Source organism: Ascidia mentula, chromosome 9 (assembly GCF_947561715.1).
Source record: "Ascidia mentula chromosome 9, kaAscMent1.1, whole genome shotgun sequence".
Taxonomy (NCBI): domain Eukaryota; kingdom Metazoa; phylum Chordata; class Ascidiacea; order Phlebobranchia; family Ascidiidae; genus Ascidia; species Ascidia mentula.
The window spans coordinates 3,754,090-3,775,127 of NC_138574.1; the positions used below are offsets into that span (position 1 = coordinate 3,754,090).

Consider the following 21,038-nt stretch of genomic DNA (forward strand, 5'->3'; position numbering starts at 1 on the left):
CAGGCCCACTTTGCAGTGAAACAGGTATAATTGCTGAAAATATGTCTGGTTTATGCCTCTAGGCATGGAATTAAACCAGAGAAAGTCCTCACATTACCATATAACTTTCCAAATCTTACAACAGTAGTTATACCATGGCAAATAAATTACACACCAAATCTGTGCATATTATATAGGAGGCTTGGATACACCAGTGCTAGTTAAGGCTATTGCATGAAGTCTACATGAAGTGCTTTTATTTCAGATTTAAAGAAGTTCAGCATTATGATTGTAAAGAGTGTAATTTTTGTAGTAACAATTGTGTTTTTCCATTCGGCAAATGCATTTTTATTCTATCGGAAAGAAGTGACTCCAGCAAGTCCATATGAACACTTCACCAATTCGCTGAACAAATTCTCTGGCCTAATGTACAAGACAATTGTAAAAAGGGAAACAAACAAAAATGTGGTTTTCTCCCCTCTGAGGTAGGAATAGAAGATCTGCTGATTATGATATTCATTTGTTGTCTGACATATACTTAAAATCACTGACATATACTTAAAAATCACTTTCAAACAAAATGAAGCAAATGAAAGCAACATGGTTAAACAAAATGTATTCCAATGCTATTTGATCAGCATTTCAGTTTTCTTAACAAAATTATTCATGCCATTGCAAGAATGTGCGGGTAAAATTGAGATTTTATGCTTTTAGCATTAGTCAAGTGATGGGTATGCTTCTGGCTGGAGCAAAGGAAAACACCCGTGATGAGATTAGGACAGCACTGCAAATTATGGGAATAGACGATGCGACTGCCCATAATCTCCTGGGGTAAGAAATGAGCTTAAAAAATACATTGTGTAAATATCTATAAATGTCTTGAGAAATAATGAGAGGCTCTGAGAATAAAGAGACTGTTGAAACTGTTTTAAATAAATAAAACCTGTCAATGTTGTCAACAGTATAACTGTAAATACTGTTTCCAATAAGAGGCTCGTTGTATAATTTTCAATGTAAAATTGCATGTGAAAATGTTATGCATTTACCTTTTGTCTCACCAGTACATTGCAAGCAAAGGCCACTTCTGGAATTACAGGCCCCACACTCAATATGGCTAATGGAATGTTTGTAAAAAATGGGTACACAATTTTGGATAACTTTACACAATTGCTTACAAATGAGTATTCTGCAGCAGTACAAAATGTTGACTTCAATAATGCACAGCAGGCTGTAGATACGTAAGTACGATTTTTCCTACACCCTTTCTTTAATGTTTTAAGGCAAAAGCAGAATTTTAAATTAAAAAATCTCACAGTACCTGAAAATTTTTTCGGCATACAAATAAACACTGATTGCTATTAAAATAAGTGATTGTTGTTAAATAAAATCCCAATGGTAGAAAAATTGTTTGACATGATGAGATATCTTAAAAAACAAAAAACAATTTTGACAGACAAATCCCACTGAAATAGTACGGTCAAAAAAGTATACAAAACAAAAACATTTCTCAGTTTCTTGTTGTATCCAAGAACTGTTGTATCAAGAAAAATTTGAAATAGCAATGATTATTAAATATGTTTGTAGAATTAATGCGTGGATTGAGCAACACACCGAAAACATGATTCAAGATCTACTAAAGCCCGAAATGATAACTTCTTTGACAAAACTTGTGTTGGCCAATGCAGTTTTTTTCGACGCGACATGGGAGAATGCATTTGCTTCATGTCGATTTGTAAGTACAAGTATTTCTTGACTTCTGTGCTTTCTTCACAAAAGGAAACACAAAACTATCTTTAAAAACAAAAAAACTAGCTCCAAATAGAAGTCAAACCTCAAAGAATTACCAACAAGGTAGTACGTAGTTACTATATTAGAGCAGCAAACTCAACATCAACAAAATGAAGCTTTGAATTCCAAACTTACTACCTCAAATTTTTGCAGGCAATGAGTTTCAGAACAGCTGGAATGCGTAAACGTGTTGATTGCATGCAAATGCGTGGGAATTTGCCAATGTATGTGGATACCACAATGCGTTACATAGCTCTCCCATACAATTCTGTGCCACGTGAAACTTCATACATGATCGTGGCAATACCAAAATCATACACAAGAAGTGATATTGGTAAGTGATACTGCACACATATAAAAACCTAAGATTTCTCCACAAGATGACCACTGAACAATTTCAATCCACATGGTATGATTTAATATCTATACCCAATTTTTATTTTCAAGACATGAATAACTTTGTTGAAAGAGCAGAGAATGTTTTGTCCACACTCAATCCCACACATTGGCATTCAACTGAAGTGATAGTCAGAATGCCCAAATTTAATGTTTCCCAGGATGTTAAACTGAAAAAGGTAGGTATTTGGTATTGAACTCTATTTTGCACCTTAAGTAGTAGGTATTTGCTATGTCTGAACATAAACACAAACTAACTGTTGTCTTGTGATTATATGAAGTTCTATCTGCCCTTTAAGAAGACAACTTTAATCCTGCAATTTTCTTGGATCCATACCTGTGTTTTAACTATTGTACAAAATGTATATTACTTCTTAAATGAAGTTTCACGCCATCTTTAAATAACAAACATGGTAACACTAAATTGACTTCACAGGTTCTCATAAGTATGGGTGTGGAGGATTTATTTTCTCCTGATGACAGCAACCTGAATGGTATCAGCGGCGAAGCACTTCATGTGTCAGACTTTGTCCATAAAGCAAGAATTGAAGTCAATGAAAAAGGTATGGGAAATATTTATATTCAAATCTTTGTGAAACATTATAGTTACATAGTTTGTCTCAAACATGTGACAGAGTTAAATGTCGGCAAAACTATACGACTAATGAAAGTAGCACATAATTTAACCATGATTTTGCACATTTAGGAACCAGAGCTGCAGCTGCTTCAGCTGCAATGATAATGTCCAGATCAGCCTCAAACTTAATTTTTCGTGTTGACCGCCCATTCTTTTTTGGGATCTACAATGTTCCAAGTGGAGTGTTCACTTTTCTTGGGAAGGTCCACGATCCTGCAGTGGAATAGATCCTGACTTTAGGCCATGTAAAAGAAGAGAACACAGAAAACAATATATTCTCCACTTAAAAATTTGCTGCTTGTACTGAAACTTTAAAAACAATGTTCAGTGATAGGTGAATAAATTCCAAATCTCTCCTTTTACATGCAAAAGTCCCAACTTTCCAGCATTTTCTGATTAAATGTTCGCAACTGAATGTAAAAACATTTATTTTAAATAAATCCCTATTGCCTGATTGTTTTGTGTGGTGTCGCAATAGTTCGATTTAGTTGGTAACAGACATACATTGCCAACTTTGCAGTAATGACTCAGGTGAAAGTTGTGAATGGAAATTCACGTACAGGAAATGAGAAAGGTTGTTGTAAATGGAATTGACGTCATTTTGACATCAGTAACTATTTAATAATTTCCTTGAGCGTCAGATGGTAAAAGTTGCCAACTGGATTCAAAACGTCTTGAATGGTTTCTTGCTGAAAAAACAAATTTTTCAAGCAGAATGTCAATGCAATAATCAAACTTGACATTAAACTGTCCAATTCTATGGTGTTGCCAGTAATAGAAAATTAACTCATCATTCAAGTATTTCTTTATTGGTCCATCTAGCTTTCAAATTTTTTGCAAAAACATTGTCAGAAGTTTAGAAAAAATAGTTTAAAAATGTACTGCTCTTGGCATAAAATATAGGTACTGCATTTGATTGACGTTTCGTCTGCCATGCGGCGAGACTTCATCAGGTATAATGTAAAAAGTGAACTACACTAACACATGCAGGGGCACAAAAAAAAGGGACATGCTGACACCGCTTGTCAAATCACGTGCTAGAGGCAAAAACCAGACATTGCAGGAGACACAACAGTTACAACAACTTATTATAGACTGCCGGAAAGAAAACACATTGTTCTTTATCACTATTTTTGTGGATGTGAAGCGACTCAAGAAAGAGCCTCTTGGTGTGGTCCAACTCCCTTTCGCTGCATTTAAAAAAAAATTATATAGGAAAAAAAGTTGCTACATTTAATAGGTATCGATAAAGACTGATGAGTGGTCGACTTTCAAACAAACTTTTTGATGAGCCGAGAAAACACCAACTTCTTTTTTTGGCAGATTAAGTAGGTGTTAGACAATTTTAAAGTCAATAAAAACCCACTGCTTTTTTTAGTGTATGTTATGACTGATGTTTTTTTGATTTCTCACAAATGACACGTTTCATAAATCTGCCTTGCCTTGTTTCACTGAGGAATACCTCAGCAATATGATATTGGTCATTCAAAATGTTATTTCTCACAAAACATACAAAATAATTTTTTTACAGAGTTTCAGGAAACAACGCTGCAATTACACACAAAAGAAGAGTTGACAAAGGAATACGTCTTCAAAGTTTACGAAGAAATTGTATGTAACAAAAAGGGTGATAAAATTTACTTCCTGCTAGATGTTAATAACTTATTTATTTCAACTGTACCTTCATGAAGGTCAGGCAACTACAAAATGAGTTGGCTGTGTCATAAAGGTCAAGTCCCCTACACAGGAAATATCACAGCCTGATTTGGAAAAGTAACAAAGAACCACAAAAATTTGAAGTAACTATGTATATATGTGAGAAGACCTTGAACTGTAGGAAGTTTAAGAAAAAGGCACTTTCTGACAATACCGGGGTGGACTCTTTATATATGTGTGTGTGTTCACAGTTTTGGGAATTTTTTTACAGATCAGCTCCACATTCAAAGAAAAGTTAAGGTAGTAATCAATAGCCTTGCATATATACAAACCAAGAAATATGCAAAAGTATAATTGGAAGGAAAAATAGGCCTATTCAGTGTTCAAATATACATTTAATAACATATGGTGACAGTTAGACATCTATGTGGGATCCACTTTTCTTTGAAACAAATATGTCTGCTAAAGATATGTCCCGTACTTGTCTGTAGACAAGGAATGAAAAAAAAGAAAGCTCTTCTATTACCACATAATTTTCTTTCAGGTGAAAACAAACATGACAACATATTACAGTAACAGTTTTTGTCTTTCTGTATCAATTGGTACAGAAGCTAGCAACTGCTATGGAAATTCAATGCTGTACAATTACATAAACTGATGTTTTTCAGATTCAAATAAAAAACTGTTGCATTATGACAGTTAAGAGTACAATTTTTGTAGTAGCAATTGTGTTTTTCCATCTGGCAAGTCCATATTTATTCAATCGAAAGCAAGTAAAACCAGTTGGTCCATATAAACTCCTCTTAAAATCCATAAACAGATTCTCTGGCCATATGTACAGCATTATTGCAAAAAGTTCTGAAAATCAAAATGTGGTGTTTTCACCTCTGAGGTAGGAAAATAAGGTTTGCACTTTCATCTATTATATATTGTTTGTTACTAATAATGTAACTATTTTTCAAAAATGTGTTTGGAACAGCATAAGCACCCAATATGACTTAACTAATCAACTAAAACATATTAAGACTGTTTTATTAGAAACAGAATAATTTAGCCAAATGTTTGTTTTGTTTATGATAAAATGTTGATGAAAAATGTTTATTTTAGCATTAGTCAAGTGATGGGTATGCTTCTGGCTGGAGCAAAGGAAAATACACGCAATGAGATTAGGACCGCACTGAAAATTGGGAGAATAAGTGATGCCACCACTCATCGCTTTCTGGGGTAAGCTACTAAATCCATTGTTTCTGTATATACAATGCTACTAATCCACATTCATCTATTGTTTAATTAGTTATAAGAAGACAAGGGCTATCTCTGGTGTAAGAGGGCCCACATTAAACATTGCAAATGGCATGTTCGTGAAGAATGGATACACACTCTTTCAAAACTTTACACAATTGCTCACAAACCGGTATTCTGCGACAGTTCAAAATATTAACTTCAGCAATGTACAGCAGGCTGTAGATACGTAAGTACGATTTTACCACACCTATTACCCATTTATGTGAAGGTAAGACCAACAATTTACATAATTAATGTATTCTTAAAATGGTTCTACATGATTTTACAACAAATGTGCAAAAAAAGCCATAATAACATTGGTAAGCTGCAGAGAGGGTGTGTACATGCATTGTTTTGACCTGTGAGGTCTCATCAGTGCTGCTGTTGCAGTGGCACTGATCTCACAGGTCGAAACAGTGCATGTACACACCCTGTCTGCAGCTTACCAATATGATTTTACAATTTTTAACTAAAAATGTATCTGTGATACTCAGTCACCAAAATACTAAGCCACTACTCTTGTGTAATATGTTAGCAACTATTATTAGGAAAGAACAGTTTAGCGCAATTTTCTACACGAGTTTTGGTAAGGTTTCCCTGCTTTATCATGTACCAACATTCCTTATATAACTAAACGGTCAACCATTGTTTAGCCTTCAGTTGGTGAGAAACCTAAAGACCAAATATCTCAAAAGGCGATGTTTTCCAAATATGCTGTTATGTATAAAAAAAATCAAAAAATTTTCAAAAGCAATGATTATTAAACATGTTTAGAATTAATGGCTGGGTCGAGCAGCACACAGAAAACATGATTCAAGATCTAATAAAGCCTGCAATGATCAATTCCATGACAAGACTTGTGATAGCCAATGCAGTTTTTTTCAATGCTGAGTGGGAGAATACCGTTGATTCATGTCAAAATGTAGGCATAGATTTGTCATTGTATTATCCTTATCAGCCCCAATGAGACACTATCTTAATTTTTCAGGCAATGAGTTTCAGAACAGCTGCAGGTCCTAAGCAGGTTGACTGCATGCAAATGTATGGGATTTTTCCAAAACACAACGACCCCACTATGACATATATTGTATTTCCATACAAGTCTGTGCCACGTAGAACTTTATTCATGATTATTGCAATGCCAAAACAATATGCAAGGGGAAATTCAGGTAAGAGTGGTTGCATGCCACTTTAGGAAGTAAATGTCTCAACTCAATAGTTTCTTCATGGCAACGACTAAAAATGCTTTTCGTAAGATTAAATCATTGTCATGAATATTAATTCGACAAAAATTTCATTCAAAGGTTTGACAAACTTTACTAAGACAGCAGGGAAGATTTTTTCCAGATCGGATCCCAAGAAGTGGAATATCAACAGAATAGAAGTCAAAATGCCCAAATTTAATGTTTCTTACGATGTTCAACTTAAAAAAGTGGGTATTGAACGAATAAATACTGAATACTTCTTTACGGTGTCAATGACATAACTCGTTGGTGAACATAAAGCAATTAATCTCATCTGTTATTTTCCCCCTTTTCTGCCGCCTATTATAGCACACATATAAACGTCTTTCCAATTTTGACAAAACAACGCCACTTCTCACAAATAGTTGCCTCCTTGTGATGGATTTATAATAGTTGACATTGCCAAGTAAAGGCCTTCATCATGGAAAAATTGTCTTGGGTGCATGATTTCATCATTGTTTAACAGGACAACCATGGGGACTTTAAACAGTTTCTGGTGACCAACACACCTATAATTTTTGAAACTAATTATAAAAAAATAACACCAAAAAACTTTGAATTGTCACTACAGGTTCTTAAGAAAATGGGTGTGGGTGATTTATTTTCTCCCAATCTCTGCAATCTGAATGGTATCAGTGGCGAAGCGCTTCATGTGTCAGACTTTGTCCATAAAGCAAGAATTGAAGTCAATGAAAAAGGTGTAAGGAAGCTGTTTCAATAGTTTCTTTGAGGAACTTCATAACATATTTTGTGGAGTAAAGATGTTATGGTTAGAAAGAAATTATAATGGCAAGAGTTGTACAAACGTTGTTTGAGCATATATTGTTGCATTTTCAGGAACAAGAGCTGCAGCTGCTTCAGCTGTGATGATACATCTTGTGAGCTATTTTCAGCCTGATGTATTTTTAGTTGACCGCCCATTCTTTTTTGGAATTTACAATATCCGAATTAAAATGTTTACTTTCCTTGGAAAGGTGGAGGATCCCTAAGCAGAATAATTTCTGACTTAAGGCAATGTGAAAGCAAACAATATTTCATTTTGTAAATCAAACTTTATTATTCAAGAAATACATTTTTTATCATGAACTGTCCAACATTTTTTTTTATGTATTTTTTTTGCATATTGGTGGGTTTATTGAATCTACTGACAAAATAGGTGGCTTTTGGTTTCTTGCTTTTCATTATATGTTTAAAAATTTCAGTTTTCGAAAATGATCAACTGACCGCCAAACACTTATTAATGGCTTGTAAATAAATTCATTTCAGTTTGACATAGTGTTTTGCATTCGTTGAATTGATGATGCAAGTGAGGTGTGAATTTTAAAGCTTTGCGGTGATGATTCAGGTGGTATTTCTGAATCACAATTCTAGGGACAGGAAAAGAGAAAGCTTGCATTGAAAGAGTTCCACGTCATCTTTACATGAGTATAATTTAATAACTTCCTTTGCAGATTTGCTATTGAATCTATATCATTTCACTGAAATACTGCAGCAGTAGAAAGCGTTGATCCAGGTCAATAAGAAACTTAAAAAAATTAGATTGATAACACAATAGCGTCAAAAATCCAAATTTATCACTAAACTGAGAAAAATTAAACAAAACACAAAAAGCCAGAATCACTTCACCAACCAAGCATTTTTTAAAGCAGAGCACCAACAAATTAGCATTAAGATTGGTGAATTACATTTATTTGACTTGTTTCCAAACAAGAAATAATAGCAAGAAATAATTTAAGGAAGTTTGAAACTATAAAATAAATTAAGTACTGCAGTTACACATATAATAAGAAGAGTTGGCAAAAGAATTTGCCTTCAAAAATTACGAAGAAATTTTGTGTAACAAAAAGGGGGATAAAATTTGTTTCCAGGTAAATGTTAATAACCTATTTATTTCGATTGTGCCTTCATGAAGATCAGGCAACTGCAAAATGAGTTGGTTATGTCATAAAGGTCAAGTTCCCCTACACAGGAAATATCACAGCCTGATTTGGAAAAGTAACAAAGAACCATAAAAATTTGAAGTAACTTTGCATATATGTGAGAAGACCTTGGAATTGTGGGAAGTTTAGGAAAAAGGCACTTTCTGACAATGCAGGGGTGGACTCTTTATGTATGTGTGTGTGTTTACTGTTTTGGGAAGGGTTTTACTGATCAGCTCCACATTCAAAGAAAAGTTAAGATAGTAATCAATAGCCTTGCATATATACAAACCAAGAAATATGCAAAATTATACCTGGCTGAAAAAATAGACTATTCAGTGTGCAAATATACATTTAAAAAAACATATGGTGACAGTCAGATGGTGACATCTATGTGGGATCCACTTTTCTTTAAAACAAATATATTTGCTAAAGATATGTCCGGTACTTATCTGTAGACAAGGAATGAAAAAAAAGAAAGCTCTTCTGTTACCACATAATTTTCTTTCGGGTGAAAGCAAACATGACAACACATTACAGTAACAGTTTTTGTCTTTTCATATCAATTGGTACAGAAGCCAGCAACTGCTGTCAAGTTCAATGCTGTACAATTACAAAAACTGATGTTTTCAGATTCAAATAAAAAACTGTTGCATTATGACAGTTAAGAGTACAATTTTTGTGGTAGCAATTGTGTTTTTCCATCTGGCAAGTCCATATTTATTCAATCAAAAGCAAGTAAAACCAGTTGGTCCATATAAACTCCTCTCAAAATCCATAAACAGATTCTCTGGCCATATGTACAGGATTATTGCAAAAAGTTCTGAAAATCAAAACGTTGTGTTTTCACCCCTGAGGTAGGAAAGTAAGGTTTGCACTTTCATCTATTATATATTGTTTGTTACTAATAATGTAACCATTTTTCAAAAAATGTGTTTGGAACAGCATGTATGCACCCAATATGACTTGACCAATCAACTAAAACATCTTGAGACTGTTTTATCAGAAACAGAATTATTTAGCCAATTGTTTGGTTTGTTTATGATAAAATGTTGATAAAAAATTTTTATTTTAGCATTAGTCAAGTGATGGGTATGCTTCTCGCTGGAGCAAAGGAAAACACACGCAATGAGATTAGAACCGCACTGAAAATTAGGAGAATAAGTGATGCCACCACTCATGCCTTTCTGGGGTAAGCTACTAAATCCATTGTTTCTGTACATATAAAGCTATTAATCTACATTCATCTATTGTTTAATTAGTTATAAGAAGACAAGGGCTATCTCTGGTGTAAGAGGGCCCACATTAAACATTGCAAATGGCATGTTCGTGAAGAATGGGTACACACTTTTTCAAAACTTTACACAATTGCTCACAAACCGGTATTCTGCGACAGTTCAAAATATTAACTTCAGCAATGTACAGCAGGCTGTAGATACGTAAGTATGATTTTACCACACCTATTACCCATTTATGTGAAGGTAAGACCAACCATTTACATAATTAATGTATTTTTGAAATGATTCCAAATGATTTTACAATTTTTAACTAAAAAAGTGTTTGTGATACTCAGTCACCAAAAACTAAACCACTACTTTTGTGTAATATGTTAGCAACTATTATTAGGAAAGAACAGTTTAGCGCAATTTTCTAAACAAGCTTTGGTAAGGTTTTCCTTGCTTTATCATATACCAACATTCCTTATAAAACTTAACAGTAAACCATTGTTTAGCCTTTATGTGGTGAGAAACCTAAAGACCAAATATGTTAAAAGGCGATGATTTCCAAATTTGCTGTTATGTATAGAAACAATCAAAAAATTTGCAAAAGGAATGATTATTAAACATGTTTAGAATTAATGGCTGGGTTGAGCAGCACACAGAAAACATGATTCAAGATCTAATAAAGCCTGCAATAATCAATTCCATGACAAAACTTGTGATAGCCAATGCAGTTTTTTTCAATGCTGAGTGGGAGAATACCTTCGATTCATGTCAAAATGTAAGCACAGATTTGCCATTGTGCTATCCTTATCAGACCCAATGAGCCACCATCCTAATTTTTCAGGCAATGAGTTTCAGAACAGCTGCAGGTCCAAAACAGGTTGACTGCATGGGAATGTATGGGATTTTGGCAACACACAACGACCCCACTATGACATATATTGCATTTCCATATAAGTCTGTGCCACGTAGAACTTTATTCATGATTATTGCAATGCCAAAACAATATGCAAGGGGCAATTCAGGTAAAAGTGGTTGCATGCCACTTTAGGAAGTAAATGTCTCAACGCAATAGTTTCTTCATGACAACGACTAAGAATGCTTTTCCTAAGATTAAACCACTGTCATGAATATTAAATTGACAAAAATTTCATTCAAAGGTTTGACAAACTTTACTAAGACAGCAGGGAAGATTTTTTCCAGATTAGATCCCACGAAGTGGAAAATCAATAGAATGAAGGTCAAAATGCCCAAATTTAATGTTTCTTATGATGTTCAACTTAAAAAAGTGGGTATTGAATGAATGAAGAAATACTGAATACTTCTTTACGATGTCAATGGCATAACTCCTTTGTGAACATAAAGCAATTAATCTCATCTGTTATTTTCCACCTTTTCTACCACCTATTATGACACACATATAAACGTCTTTTAACAAGACAATGCCACTTCTCACAAATAGTTGCTTCCTTGTGATGGATTAATAATAGTTGACATTGCCAAGTAAAGGCCTTTATCATGGAAAAAATGTCTTGGGTGCATGATTTCATCATTGTTTAACAGGACAACCATGGGGACTTTAAACAGTTTCTGGTGACTGACACACCTATATTTTTTGAAACTACCTTACTCTTCAAAAAATAACAACACCCCCTCAAAAAACTTTGAATTGTCGATACAGATTCTTAAGAAAATGGGTGTGGTTGATTTATTTTCTCCTGATCGCAGCAATCTGAGTGGTATCAGCGGCGAAGCACTTCATGTGACGGACTTCGTCCATAAAGCAAGAATTGAAGTCAATGAAAAAGGTACATGGAAATCTTTGAGGAACTTTTTGACATATTTTATGGAGTAAAGAAGTTATGGTTAGAAAGAAATTATAATGGCAACAGTTGTACAAACATTGTTTGAGCATATATTGTTGCATTTTCAGGAACAAGAGCTACAGCTGCTTCAGCTGCTTTTCTGCGCCCCAGAACTATGCCTGATGTATTTTTAGTTGACCGGCCATTCTTTTTTGGAATTTACAATATCCGAATTAGAATTTTTACTTTTCTTGGCAAGGTGGAGGATCCCTCAGTAGAATGATTTCAGACTTAAGGCGATGTGAAAGCAAACAATATTTCATTTTGTAAATCAAACCTTATTAATCCAGAAATACATTCTTCATCATGAACTGTCCAACATTTTGAACTTTTAATGTCTTTTTTTTGTATAGTGGTGGGACTGACAAAATAAGCTGCTTTTTCTTACTTGCATTCCATTTCGTGTTTAAAAATTTCAATTTTCAAATTTTATCAATTGGCCGGCAAACACTTATTAATGGTTTGTAAATAAATTCATTTCAGTTTAACATAGTGTTTTGCATTCATCGAATTGATGATCCAAGTTAGGTATGAATTTTAAAGCTTTGCGCTGATGATTCAGATGGTATTTCTGAATCACAATTCTAGGGACAGGAAAAGAGAAAGCTTGCATTGAAAGAGTTCCACATCATCTTTACATGAGTAATAATTTAATAACTTCGTTTGCAAATATTCAATTGAATCAATACCATTTCACTGAAACAATGCAGCAGTAGAAAGCCTTGATCAAGGTCAACAAGAAAGTTAAAAAAGTGCTATTAAAAACACAATGGCTCCAAAAATCCAAGGTTTAACACTAAATTGAGAAAAATTAAACAAAACACAAAAAGCTAGAATTACTTCACCAACCAAGTATTTTTTGAACAACGGCACCAAGAAATTGTCATTAGAATTGGTGAATTACAATTAATTGACTTGTTTCCAAACAAGAAATAACAGCAAGAAATTAATTAAGGAATCTTGACAAAAAATAGTTTTGTCAGAAAATTTATATTATTTTGTTGTTCTTGTAATGTTGCATGGATTTTCCAAAAAAATTGTTTTTTTAGATCATGGAATTGAAAGCAAATGCTTTCTTAATTGAATGCCAAGTGTGTTGTGCTTGTTTTGTATTTATGGCAGCAGCTTTGCCAGAAGTTTACTGGAAACATGAAAGCCTACCTAAAAAGGACTTGAAAACAGTAGCTACTTAATAACTTCCTTGAGTGTCAATGTTGAAGTTTCAATTGGACTTCAGTTGCATAAGCAAACTTGACCTAAATTGGAAAATGTTAAATACAACAGAAAATTAGCAAACATTTTTCAAAACAATAGTCCAGAAAGTTTTCTGTAAATTGTGGTTGTGTATACTGTGCCAAAATTTAACCAAAAAAACATAATAAGCCCCAAGGCCGAAAAAGCTGAAGGTTGTGAGTCAACAGCCAAGCATTTACTTAAACTAACTTACCATGGCAAACTTTACATTCAATGTTAAAGCTTGAACAACAAGTGTAGCCATAACAGAAATGTGCTTAAAGATTGGCCTGAGGCACATTCAATTGACTCATACATCACATGCATCTTAAATGCTCTCAAGGAAGTATTCCAGCCCAATGAAAGTCTGTGGTTTTTCGACTTGTTGTGCAACCCGCAGTCCTCATAAAAGAAATTCCCAACCAGAAGAAAGGAACCACTGTGTATGTTAGTACGTTTATAAAAGTAAGCAAAGGACAGTAAACGTTTTGTAAAAGACAGTTAAAGAGCTCAGTAAATAGTACATGAGAAATTAATTGTTGTTCTGAATGTATTAAGTAAAAAAGTTTGCTTGCTTTTTGGGACATGAACTATTTTCAGATTTATCTCCCAAATTTATTTATTTTGGCACAGATGATCATGTGGCCCACGGTGTTATCATGTGTAGTTTTGTTATGTGTGTCAAGAGTTTCAGCATTTGGACCATACATGACAGAGTTTGTTGCTGCAAACAAGGCCTTTGCTGGTGAATTGTACAAGTACGTGGTTCAAGAGTCCAGCGAGCCCAATGTAATATTTTCACCATTAAGGTAATAGCCATACTATTTACTGTGGATTTACTATCAGCATTAACATAATTGCCTATTAATTACAGCAAAACTTTGATTGATTGGACTGTTTTGTGTATGCTAAAACCACATTAATTAATATATATAATCAAAATTACTAAAAATTTGTTGACTAATTTCTCTTCTGTTATATATTTACATGCATTTTTCTTTCCAAAAAAATCAAAATTTTTTAATTGAAACTGTTTTGTGATGCCATTAAAACAATGCACCAGGGCATTGTGATGCACAATTTGAGAACCACTGCTATAGGTTGTTTTTTCTATCCCCCAAAATTGTGTATGTGTGCTTGTGGTTTGATTGCGAACATGTCAAATAGACGAACTGCATTTTTCAAGTAAATTTTGTCCAAAGAATTTTATTACTAGCTTCAAGAAAATACATTTTCGGTCAGAATAAAAGTATTATTTTTTTAGCATATCACAGGCACTTGGCATGGTGCTTGCTGGTGCGAAAAACAACACCAACTTTGAAATCAAAAGAGTTCTTGAGGTTTTGGATTTGGAAGATTTCAGAGTACATAATCTCATGAGGTAATTAGCAAAATACATCATAGACTTTATCATAAACTTAAACCTATAAAACATTTGCATCAAAATATAATTAGTAATTTTGTTTTGAAAAATTTTGTCCTACAGGAAGATGTATGGAAACAGTGTTGAAAAATCCCCTCAGCCACTGTTGAAAGTAGCCAACCGCATGTTTGTTCAGCAAAGTTTTTTGGTGAAAGATGAATATAACAGCATCATGAAAAATCAATATAAAGCACCGACAACCCCAGTGAACTTTAACGAAGCTGAACAAGCTGCACAAATGTAACTTTAAAAATATTATGTTTTAAATAAAAACATGTGATGGCACATTTGAATTCACAATGTAAAATTTAAGTTTCAGAAAACGCATTAAAAAGTTTGCATTACTGTAAAACTCACAAGTTTTCGATTATTTATAATTTATAAATACTGGTAGCACTCACGAATACTTAAAATAGATAAATGAACAGACAACTATGTAGATGCTATAGTTATTTGCATAGTGTAGAAAAACAGGGTTCCTAAAATTGTATTTTTCTTAACTGTAACAAAACATTGACCTGTAGCGCCATCTGTTACGATTGCTGTTTGAAACATTTAAAGATATAATTAATGCTATACAATGCACGATTGACAGCATGTTGGGGTGCCTTGTTTAATTGCATCAATGTTTTGTACAAAACAATATTTTATATGGTAACATCACAATACAAAACCAACATGACATTGTTATTGAATTGTGATACAAGTAACAAAACATGTGGTTTTCAGGATAAATTCTTGGGTGTCAAACAACACAGAGGGATATATTAATGACCTTGTTGATCCAGATTCTTTCAGTGGGTTTACGAGGTTGGTTTTGGTCAATGCTTTGTATTTTGAAGGAAGCTGGCAGAGAAAATTTGAAAAGCTCCCAGGGGTCAGTTTTGAATTTTCGAAATTGTTTTATTTGTTGAATAAATTATTGAATACATATCATGTTCTTGCATGTTGATATTTAATTGCAATACAAAAAAATAAACAAATTTAATATAGTCAATGTTCTACAAAATTAATTTACTGTTTTTTTTTATTGGATTAAACTGACCTTTGAATAATTTTAGACTTGCCCATTTTATGTGACGCATGATAATGCAGTGGATGCCCCCTGCATGAAATATACCGGAAGTGTAAAAACAACATCTCATGACCAAATGAGATTTGTGGCTTTTCCTTACATATCAACACGAGATGACCATAAAACATCTTACTTGGTCGTTGGTGTGCATGATCAGCAAGGTATTGGTTATTAATTTAGAACTACTGAAAAAAGGGCAAGTTTATACTATGCTAAGCTACTGCTTTTGAAGATGTTGAGTAAGTAATTTCATTTAGTGAAACTAACTTATTCTGAAAAAAAAACTAGCATGTAGATGGGCATATGCATTTAGAAACTGATGCTTGGACACTATTAAAATGCTTGTCAGTCTCTCTAATAAATGGGTTACTTTATTGATGGAATAAGATTATCAATGATGATAGTGGGTCATACAAGATAATGATTGGTTGTGATAGCTTGCATCTAACATTTTAACGGTCACCATTCGAATGTTTTTTTTTTGTAAATTATCGTCTTGTTATATTATAACTAAAACAAACAGAAGTTAAAGGAAATTATACATCACCACTACAAATGAAACATTTCTATAGATTTGCAAAGCTTTCTTCCCGATATGAGGAGCACTTTAAAGTACATGGATGTTTCACAATGGGACAGCAGAAATAGCATTGTAACTATGCCAACATTTACACTCAGCGGGGATATGGATGTAAAAAAGGTAAGTGCATAAAATTTGCAAAATTTAGTGCCATGCTTTACACAATTCTTAGTAGGGCATGCATTTCTTGACAAGCAGTTACATTTATCCCTATTCAAGAAAGTGGCATTTTACACCCATATATAATGTTTATATAACACTGTGTCAGGCTAAAGCCACGATCATTGACTACTGCATTACATGGCTTCACCATCATTTTATATTCATGATGGATATTAGTGCTGGAAAAAAATCTTAACATGTCGATATATTAGATTCTACAAAATTTGAGGGTAAAGGAAGTTTTTCAACAATCATTCAGTGACCTGAGTGGAATTAGCGACGAGCCCCTCTATGTGTCAGACTTTCTTCACAAAGCATACATAGATGTCAATGAAAATGGTAATGCCAGATGCCAAATAACACAGCTTTTTTGTAACAACATACTCAAGATCAGCATTTATTCATTGGTCAGTGATAATATGAAAGGGAGGTTGACAATAAACCTTGGTAACCATGTCCCAACAAACCTAAATAAAATATGATTCTGCCAAATCTTGCATTTATATCTAAAAAAACTGATATAGAATGTAATGATGTATATTTATTTTTTATACTAGGCACAGTTGCAGCTGCTGCTTCTGCAGTGTCGATCTTTAGCAGAGCTAATATGGGCCCTCTGATTTTGAATGTGGACAATCCATTTTTCTTCGGAATTTACAACGAGATTTCAGAAGTGTTTACATTTCTCGGAAAAGTTGGTGATCCAACACAAAAGTGAAAAATGGTTCTTGGCATTAGAATGTAAATATTCAGCATTGACTACTTGCTTGCAAAGCATATATAAGGCTAAAACTCCAAATGTTACAAGCTAATCTTAAAATATATATATACCAACTGTGTACATTTACATGAAATCAATTCAGTGCAGTTAACAACCGACATCTATTGTATTTAATGCACTAACTATACATGTCAGTATTTGGGTAAGTAGTATTCAGACGAAACAACAAATATCGCTTCAAGCACAATCAAGCAAATCCTGTAACAAAGAGGCAGTAAAACACCTTCTGCAATAGCAATTTCAGTATGATAATTCTGTATGTTTTTGTACCAATGTGTGGTGAATTCCCTAACATGTGGCCAGCGAAATCATCTGCAGTCTGTATGTCATTTAAAAACATTATTGTTCTATAAAAATTCAATGAATTTACTAAAATTGAAGATGGGCCATGTACAGAAATACAACATCATTTGATTGTATTGTGTCTGTGTGCTGCTAACAACTATGCAACAGTGTAAATGTAACAGATAGCACATACAGGAAGTCAACAGAATGTGGATTAGACGTTTCAGGTGGAAACTTTATGTATTCTAACAAATCTAAGTAAGTCAAAAGTAAGCTCAGCATTAGGTGGACTGTGGACATTACAATTTGAACACCCCCTGTAACATGTTTCTTCATTTTTCTTTTTGAAAAGAATTTAGCCAATTACACGAAGTTAGTGTGACACATTAATACACATATTGCCTAGTAAATAAGTGTAACAATGTGCAGAAGCAATACTACTCGGCTTTGAATACAAGAAAACTTGCCATGTAAGTAATTAACACTGGTGTAGAGAAAATTTACTGCTGAGTTCGCCAAAAAAACATGTTTTATACAGGTTTTAGACTGCATTACCGCCCTAAAAAACTCACAATGTTAACAAAGAAACGACCTTATGAAATTGGCATTTTTACTCACCGCACCTCCAGCAATCCATAAAACATTTGCAATCTCACATAAATCTAATTTCTCACCAAATTTGTGTTTTTCCTTCATACTTTCAATCCCGAATTCCGCGTGTGTTTGTTGCTGAATACAGTTGTGAAACTAAACTCTAACATGTAATAACAAAACAAAATTGTTAGTTGTTCTTTCCAAAAAGGTTTCCAACATTTTAACAATTTTGCACAGAATTATCAATGACAATATAACAAAATCATTTCAAATGTTTTAAATATTCAACATCACTAAACAAAAATGCTATTGTGAAAAAATCATGTTCAGTTTGTTCGGCAAAATTTCAATAGTACAAGGCATTGCCTCATAGTCTTCACTGTCCACACTAAACCAAGACCCTTCTACATTATTGGGTCTTAGCACCAATTTGCCGCATTGTATTTCTGTTGTTGGGTGAATTGCCATGTATCGTCCTGAGGCATTTCTAAGTGGGCCTTTGGTAATGTATTCCAATCTATCAAATGAATCATCCTCAGTTGTCACAGTTAAAGACGCATTTTCCCTTTTTGCATCATATTCGTGAGTGTTTAAAGTAACCATAAATTCAAGTGTCTTTATGTTAAGACCCTCAACATCATACGTTATGACACCTTCATTATCCTCCTCATCATATGTTATGACTTTTTCATTATTCTCCCCATGCTTCCAGGGCCACCACCAGGTCACAGAATCAAATAACTTTGAAAGTACAGAGGCAGTAGCTTGTCGTTGCAACATAGAGTTATCTTGCTGTTTTTCATCTTCTGGAATTGGTTCAGGATTCTTGTATGACAACTCTATCACCCTTGGTGTGGTTGTTTCTCGGCGAAACGAAGCAAAAACAAATGTCATATACTTCTTTAGTGGTCCAAAGTACCAGTATTTTGAAGTTTTTGCCATGGCATCTCTGTAAGACCCCCATCTGATGTCCGACAATGCAAACACCGGTTTTCCACCATTCTCCGCTTCAATCTTCATAATATCCATTTTCCTGGTTTTCCCTTCAAGTAAATCAGATGTGGATTTCATTATCCACTGGGCAGGTCTGTCTTCGCCATTCTGATTCAGAAGTTTGCAAATTGTGTTGGTTTTACCCAAAGGAATTATACCTATTGGCACATCTTTCCAATCAGCAAAATCTGGACGACGAAGCAACCCAGTCACAACCTCATTAACTGTTCCATCACCACCAGCTGCTATAAGCATGTCGGGCTTGTCCAAAACCGACATAAACTGCTTTGCTTGTCCCTCATATTCTGACCGTATAATATTTACTTGACATCCTGAAAGGTGAAGAATCGGTGCAGCATTTTTATCGAAAAGGTTTGACGCTTTCCCCTTGTTTGCAGCAGGGTTTAGAAACACAAGAATTTTTTTAGGTTCCTCAAATAATTTTATGGGTTCAGTACTGAAATGTTCAACACTTTGACACATTGTGTGACGAAAAAGATGGTCATTGTACAACCCATTAATATATTTTCCAATGACTGTTGCAAATATTGCACCAGCTATAGACTTCTTGGGATTGTTCCTGATAGCTTTTATTGTGTTCATTTTGGCTCAGAAATGTTGACCTTATGTTCAAAAAAAATTTTTATTCACCATTTACTGACAACTTTGGCACAAACCTCTCGCAAATACACAGAAAACTATTTCCAAAACCAGTTAAAATATCAGTGTGAGACAAGAAACAAAACTTGCTTGCAATCAAACACAAAACGCTGTGAGAACCATCGCTCATCCAGTAAAAGTAAATTGAGCATGACGAAAGTAGCCTTTAGGTTATTTCCCCTAACTTGATACTTGACTATGAGTATTTTATTTAGACAATGTATATAAGCGCGCAACTTTTAATGCCCTGCATTTATGATTGATTAACGAAAATTAGAAAAATTAATTGAAGGACTCTCATACAATATAACTCATAGCCATGTTTCACTAAAAATCTTTTCTTTGGCCAACATTTTTCAAGCAAAAAGTAAAACTGGGTTATATTCTTACTGTAACAAAACAAATTATAACCTTTGTTGCCACTGCTGCCATTATTCAATAATATGCCTGTGAATTATTGAACAAATTATAAAGGTTTTTGTGCACTGATAACAGGTTTATAAACTATTTTACTTGTGCTCGTGCAAATGTTAACTTTATGAGACGTCATCATATGGTTGTAATTCGTAGGAAATAATAAAGTCTCGTTTTTGGTGATTTAACAATTGCGAAGAGATAACGTCAACAATGTAACGTCGCAAATTAATTGTGTTTTTCAAATAAACTTAACCAAACTAAGTACAGGTCTATCATGTAAAAATGCTTATTTTTGTCTTCCATTTTAGTAAAGCAAAAATAATATTTGTAAAGCGACTTAAAAATCATGAGCCATTTTTGCCCAGCACAAACGTAATGCAGATTGGGAGAAGTGAATTAAATGTAAAATAACTACTGTAAAATAACTGCTACAAAATCAGCTTGGCTTTTTATCAGGAATATGTATTTCGCCCCATGGGCATCTTCAGTTCCTAACAATAAACACAATAAAATGATTTTTGAAAAACGTTTGAAAAACAACAGCAGTAAAGTATGGGCTTTTTTTATTGTGTTTACGAAAGTATACAGTGATCACTATAGGCCTGCATCGGCAGTTTTGGTTGGATCTCAATTTTGAAGTCAGAGTGTGGTAACTTGTGTACAGGATATATATAATATATTTTTGTTTTTGTATTTCTAAAACTTGTTACACCATCAATAAGTTTTGTTGATATTGTTATTTTCATGCTGTTTAAGGCCTACAAACGTTTAAAGCAGACTAAATGAAACTATTAAAAGGCAAATTTTAATGCTTCTGTTAACTTACAAGGCAATGACCTGATTT

General features: G+C 33.8%; 5 protein-coding genes across 6 annotated transcripts; 4 read left to right on the forward strand and 1 right to left on the reverse strand.

Moving 5' to 3' along the window:
* Positions 1-248: 248 nt before the first annotated feature.
* LOC145913726 (ipis-1-like) lies at positions 249-3,254 on the forward strand. Its single transcript, XM_083001472.1, has 8 exons — positions 249-464; positions 694-810; positions 1,041-1,217; positions 1,564-1,711; positions 1,921-2,101; positions 2,215-2,342; positions 2,600-2,726; positions 2,870-3,254. Exons 1-8 carry the CDS (start codon positions 265-267, stop codon positions 3,025-3,027), a joined length of 1,236 nt encoding a protein of 411 aa, XP_082857598.1. The 5' UTR covers positions 249-264; the 3' UTR covers positions 3,028-3,254.
* Positions 3,255-5,129: 1,875 nt separating this feature from the next.
* Positions 5,130-7,971, forward strand: LOC145913729 (neuroserpin-like). 2 transcript variants are annotated; one of them, XM_083001475.1, is made up of 8 exons: positions 5,130-5,348; positions 5,564-5,680; positions 5,751-5,927; positions 6,515-6,662; positions 6,729-6,909; positions 7,045-7,172; positions 7,556-7,684; positions 7,822-7,971. In XM_083001475.1, the coding sequence occupies exons 1-8, from the start codon at positions 5,149-5,151 to the stop codon at positions 7,849-7,851; spliced, it is 1,110 nt and encodes a 369-aa protein (XP_082857601.1). In that variant the 5' UTR covers positions 5,130-5,148; the 3' UTR covers positions 7,852-7,971. The 2 variants fall into 2 exon arrangements, with proteins under 2 accessions (XP_082857601.1, XP_082857602.1); XM_083001476.1 differs by having other exon boundaries at positions 7,556-7,753; positions 7,822-7,963.
* Positions 7,972-9,543: 1,572 nt separating this feature from the next.
* LOC145913727 (glia-derived nexin-like) lies at positions 9,544-12,471 on the forward strand. Its single transcript, XM_083001473.1, has 8 exons — positions 9,544-9,760; positions 9,979-10,095; positions 10,166-10,342; positions 10,757-10,904; positions 10,971-11,151; positions 11,287-11,414; positions 11,808-11,934; positions 12,060-12,471. The coding sequence occupies exons 1-8, from the start codon at positions 9,561-9,563 to the stop codon at positions 12,212-12,214; spliced, it is 1,233 nt and encodes a 410-aa protein (XP_082857599.1). The 5' UTR covers positions 9,544-9,560; the 3' UTR covers positions 12,215-12,471.
* Positions 12,472-13,580: 1,109 nt separating this feature from the next.
* Positions 13,581-17,664, forward strand: LOC145913728 (leukocyte elastase inhibitor-like). Its single transcript, XM_083001474.1, has 9 exons — positions 13,581-13,689; positions 13,858-14,033; positions 14,489-14,605; positions 14,711-14,887; positions 15,377-15,524; positions 15,709-15,883; positions 16,295-16,422; positions 16,677-16,803; positions 17,022-17,664. Exons 2-9 carry the CDS (start codon positions 13,858-13,860, stop codon positions 17,180-17,182), a joined length of 1,209 nt encoding a protein of 402 aa, XP_082857600.1. The 5' UTR covers positions 13,581-13,689; the 3' UTR covers positions 17,183-17,664.
* Positions 17,665-18,338: 674 nt separating this feature from the next.
* On the reverse strand, positions 18,339-19,873 carry LOC145913676 (acylglycerol kinase, mitochondrial-like). The gene has a single exon (XM_083001416.1). The coding sequence runs from the start codon at positions 19,718-19,720 to the stop codon at positions 18,431-18,433; it is 1,290 nt and encodes a 429-aa protein (XP_082857542.1). The 5' UTR covers positions 19,721-19,873; the 3' UTR covers positions 18,339-18,430.
* Between the last annotated feature and the right edge of the window lie 1,165 nt (positions 19,874-21,038).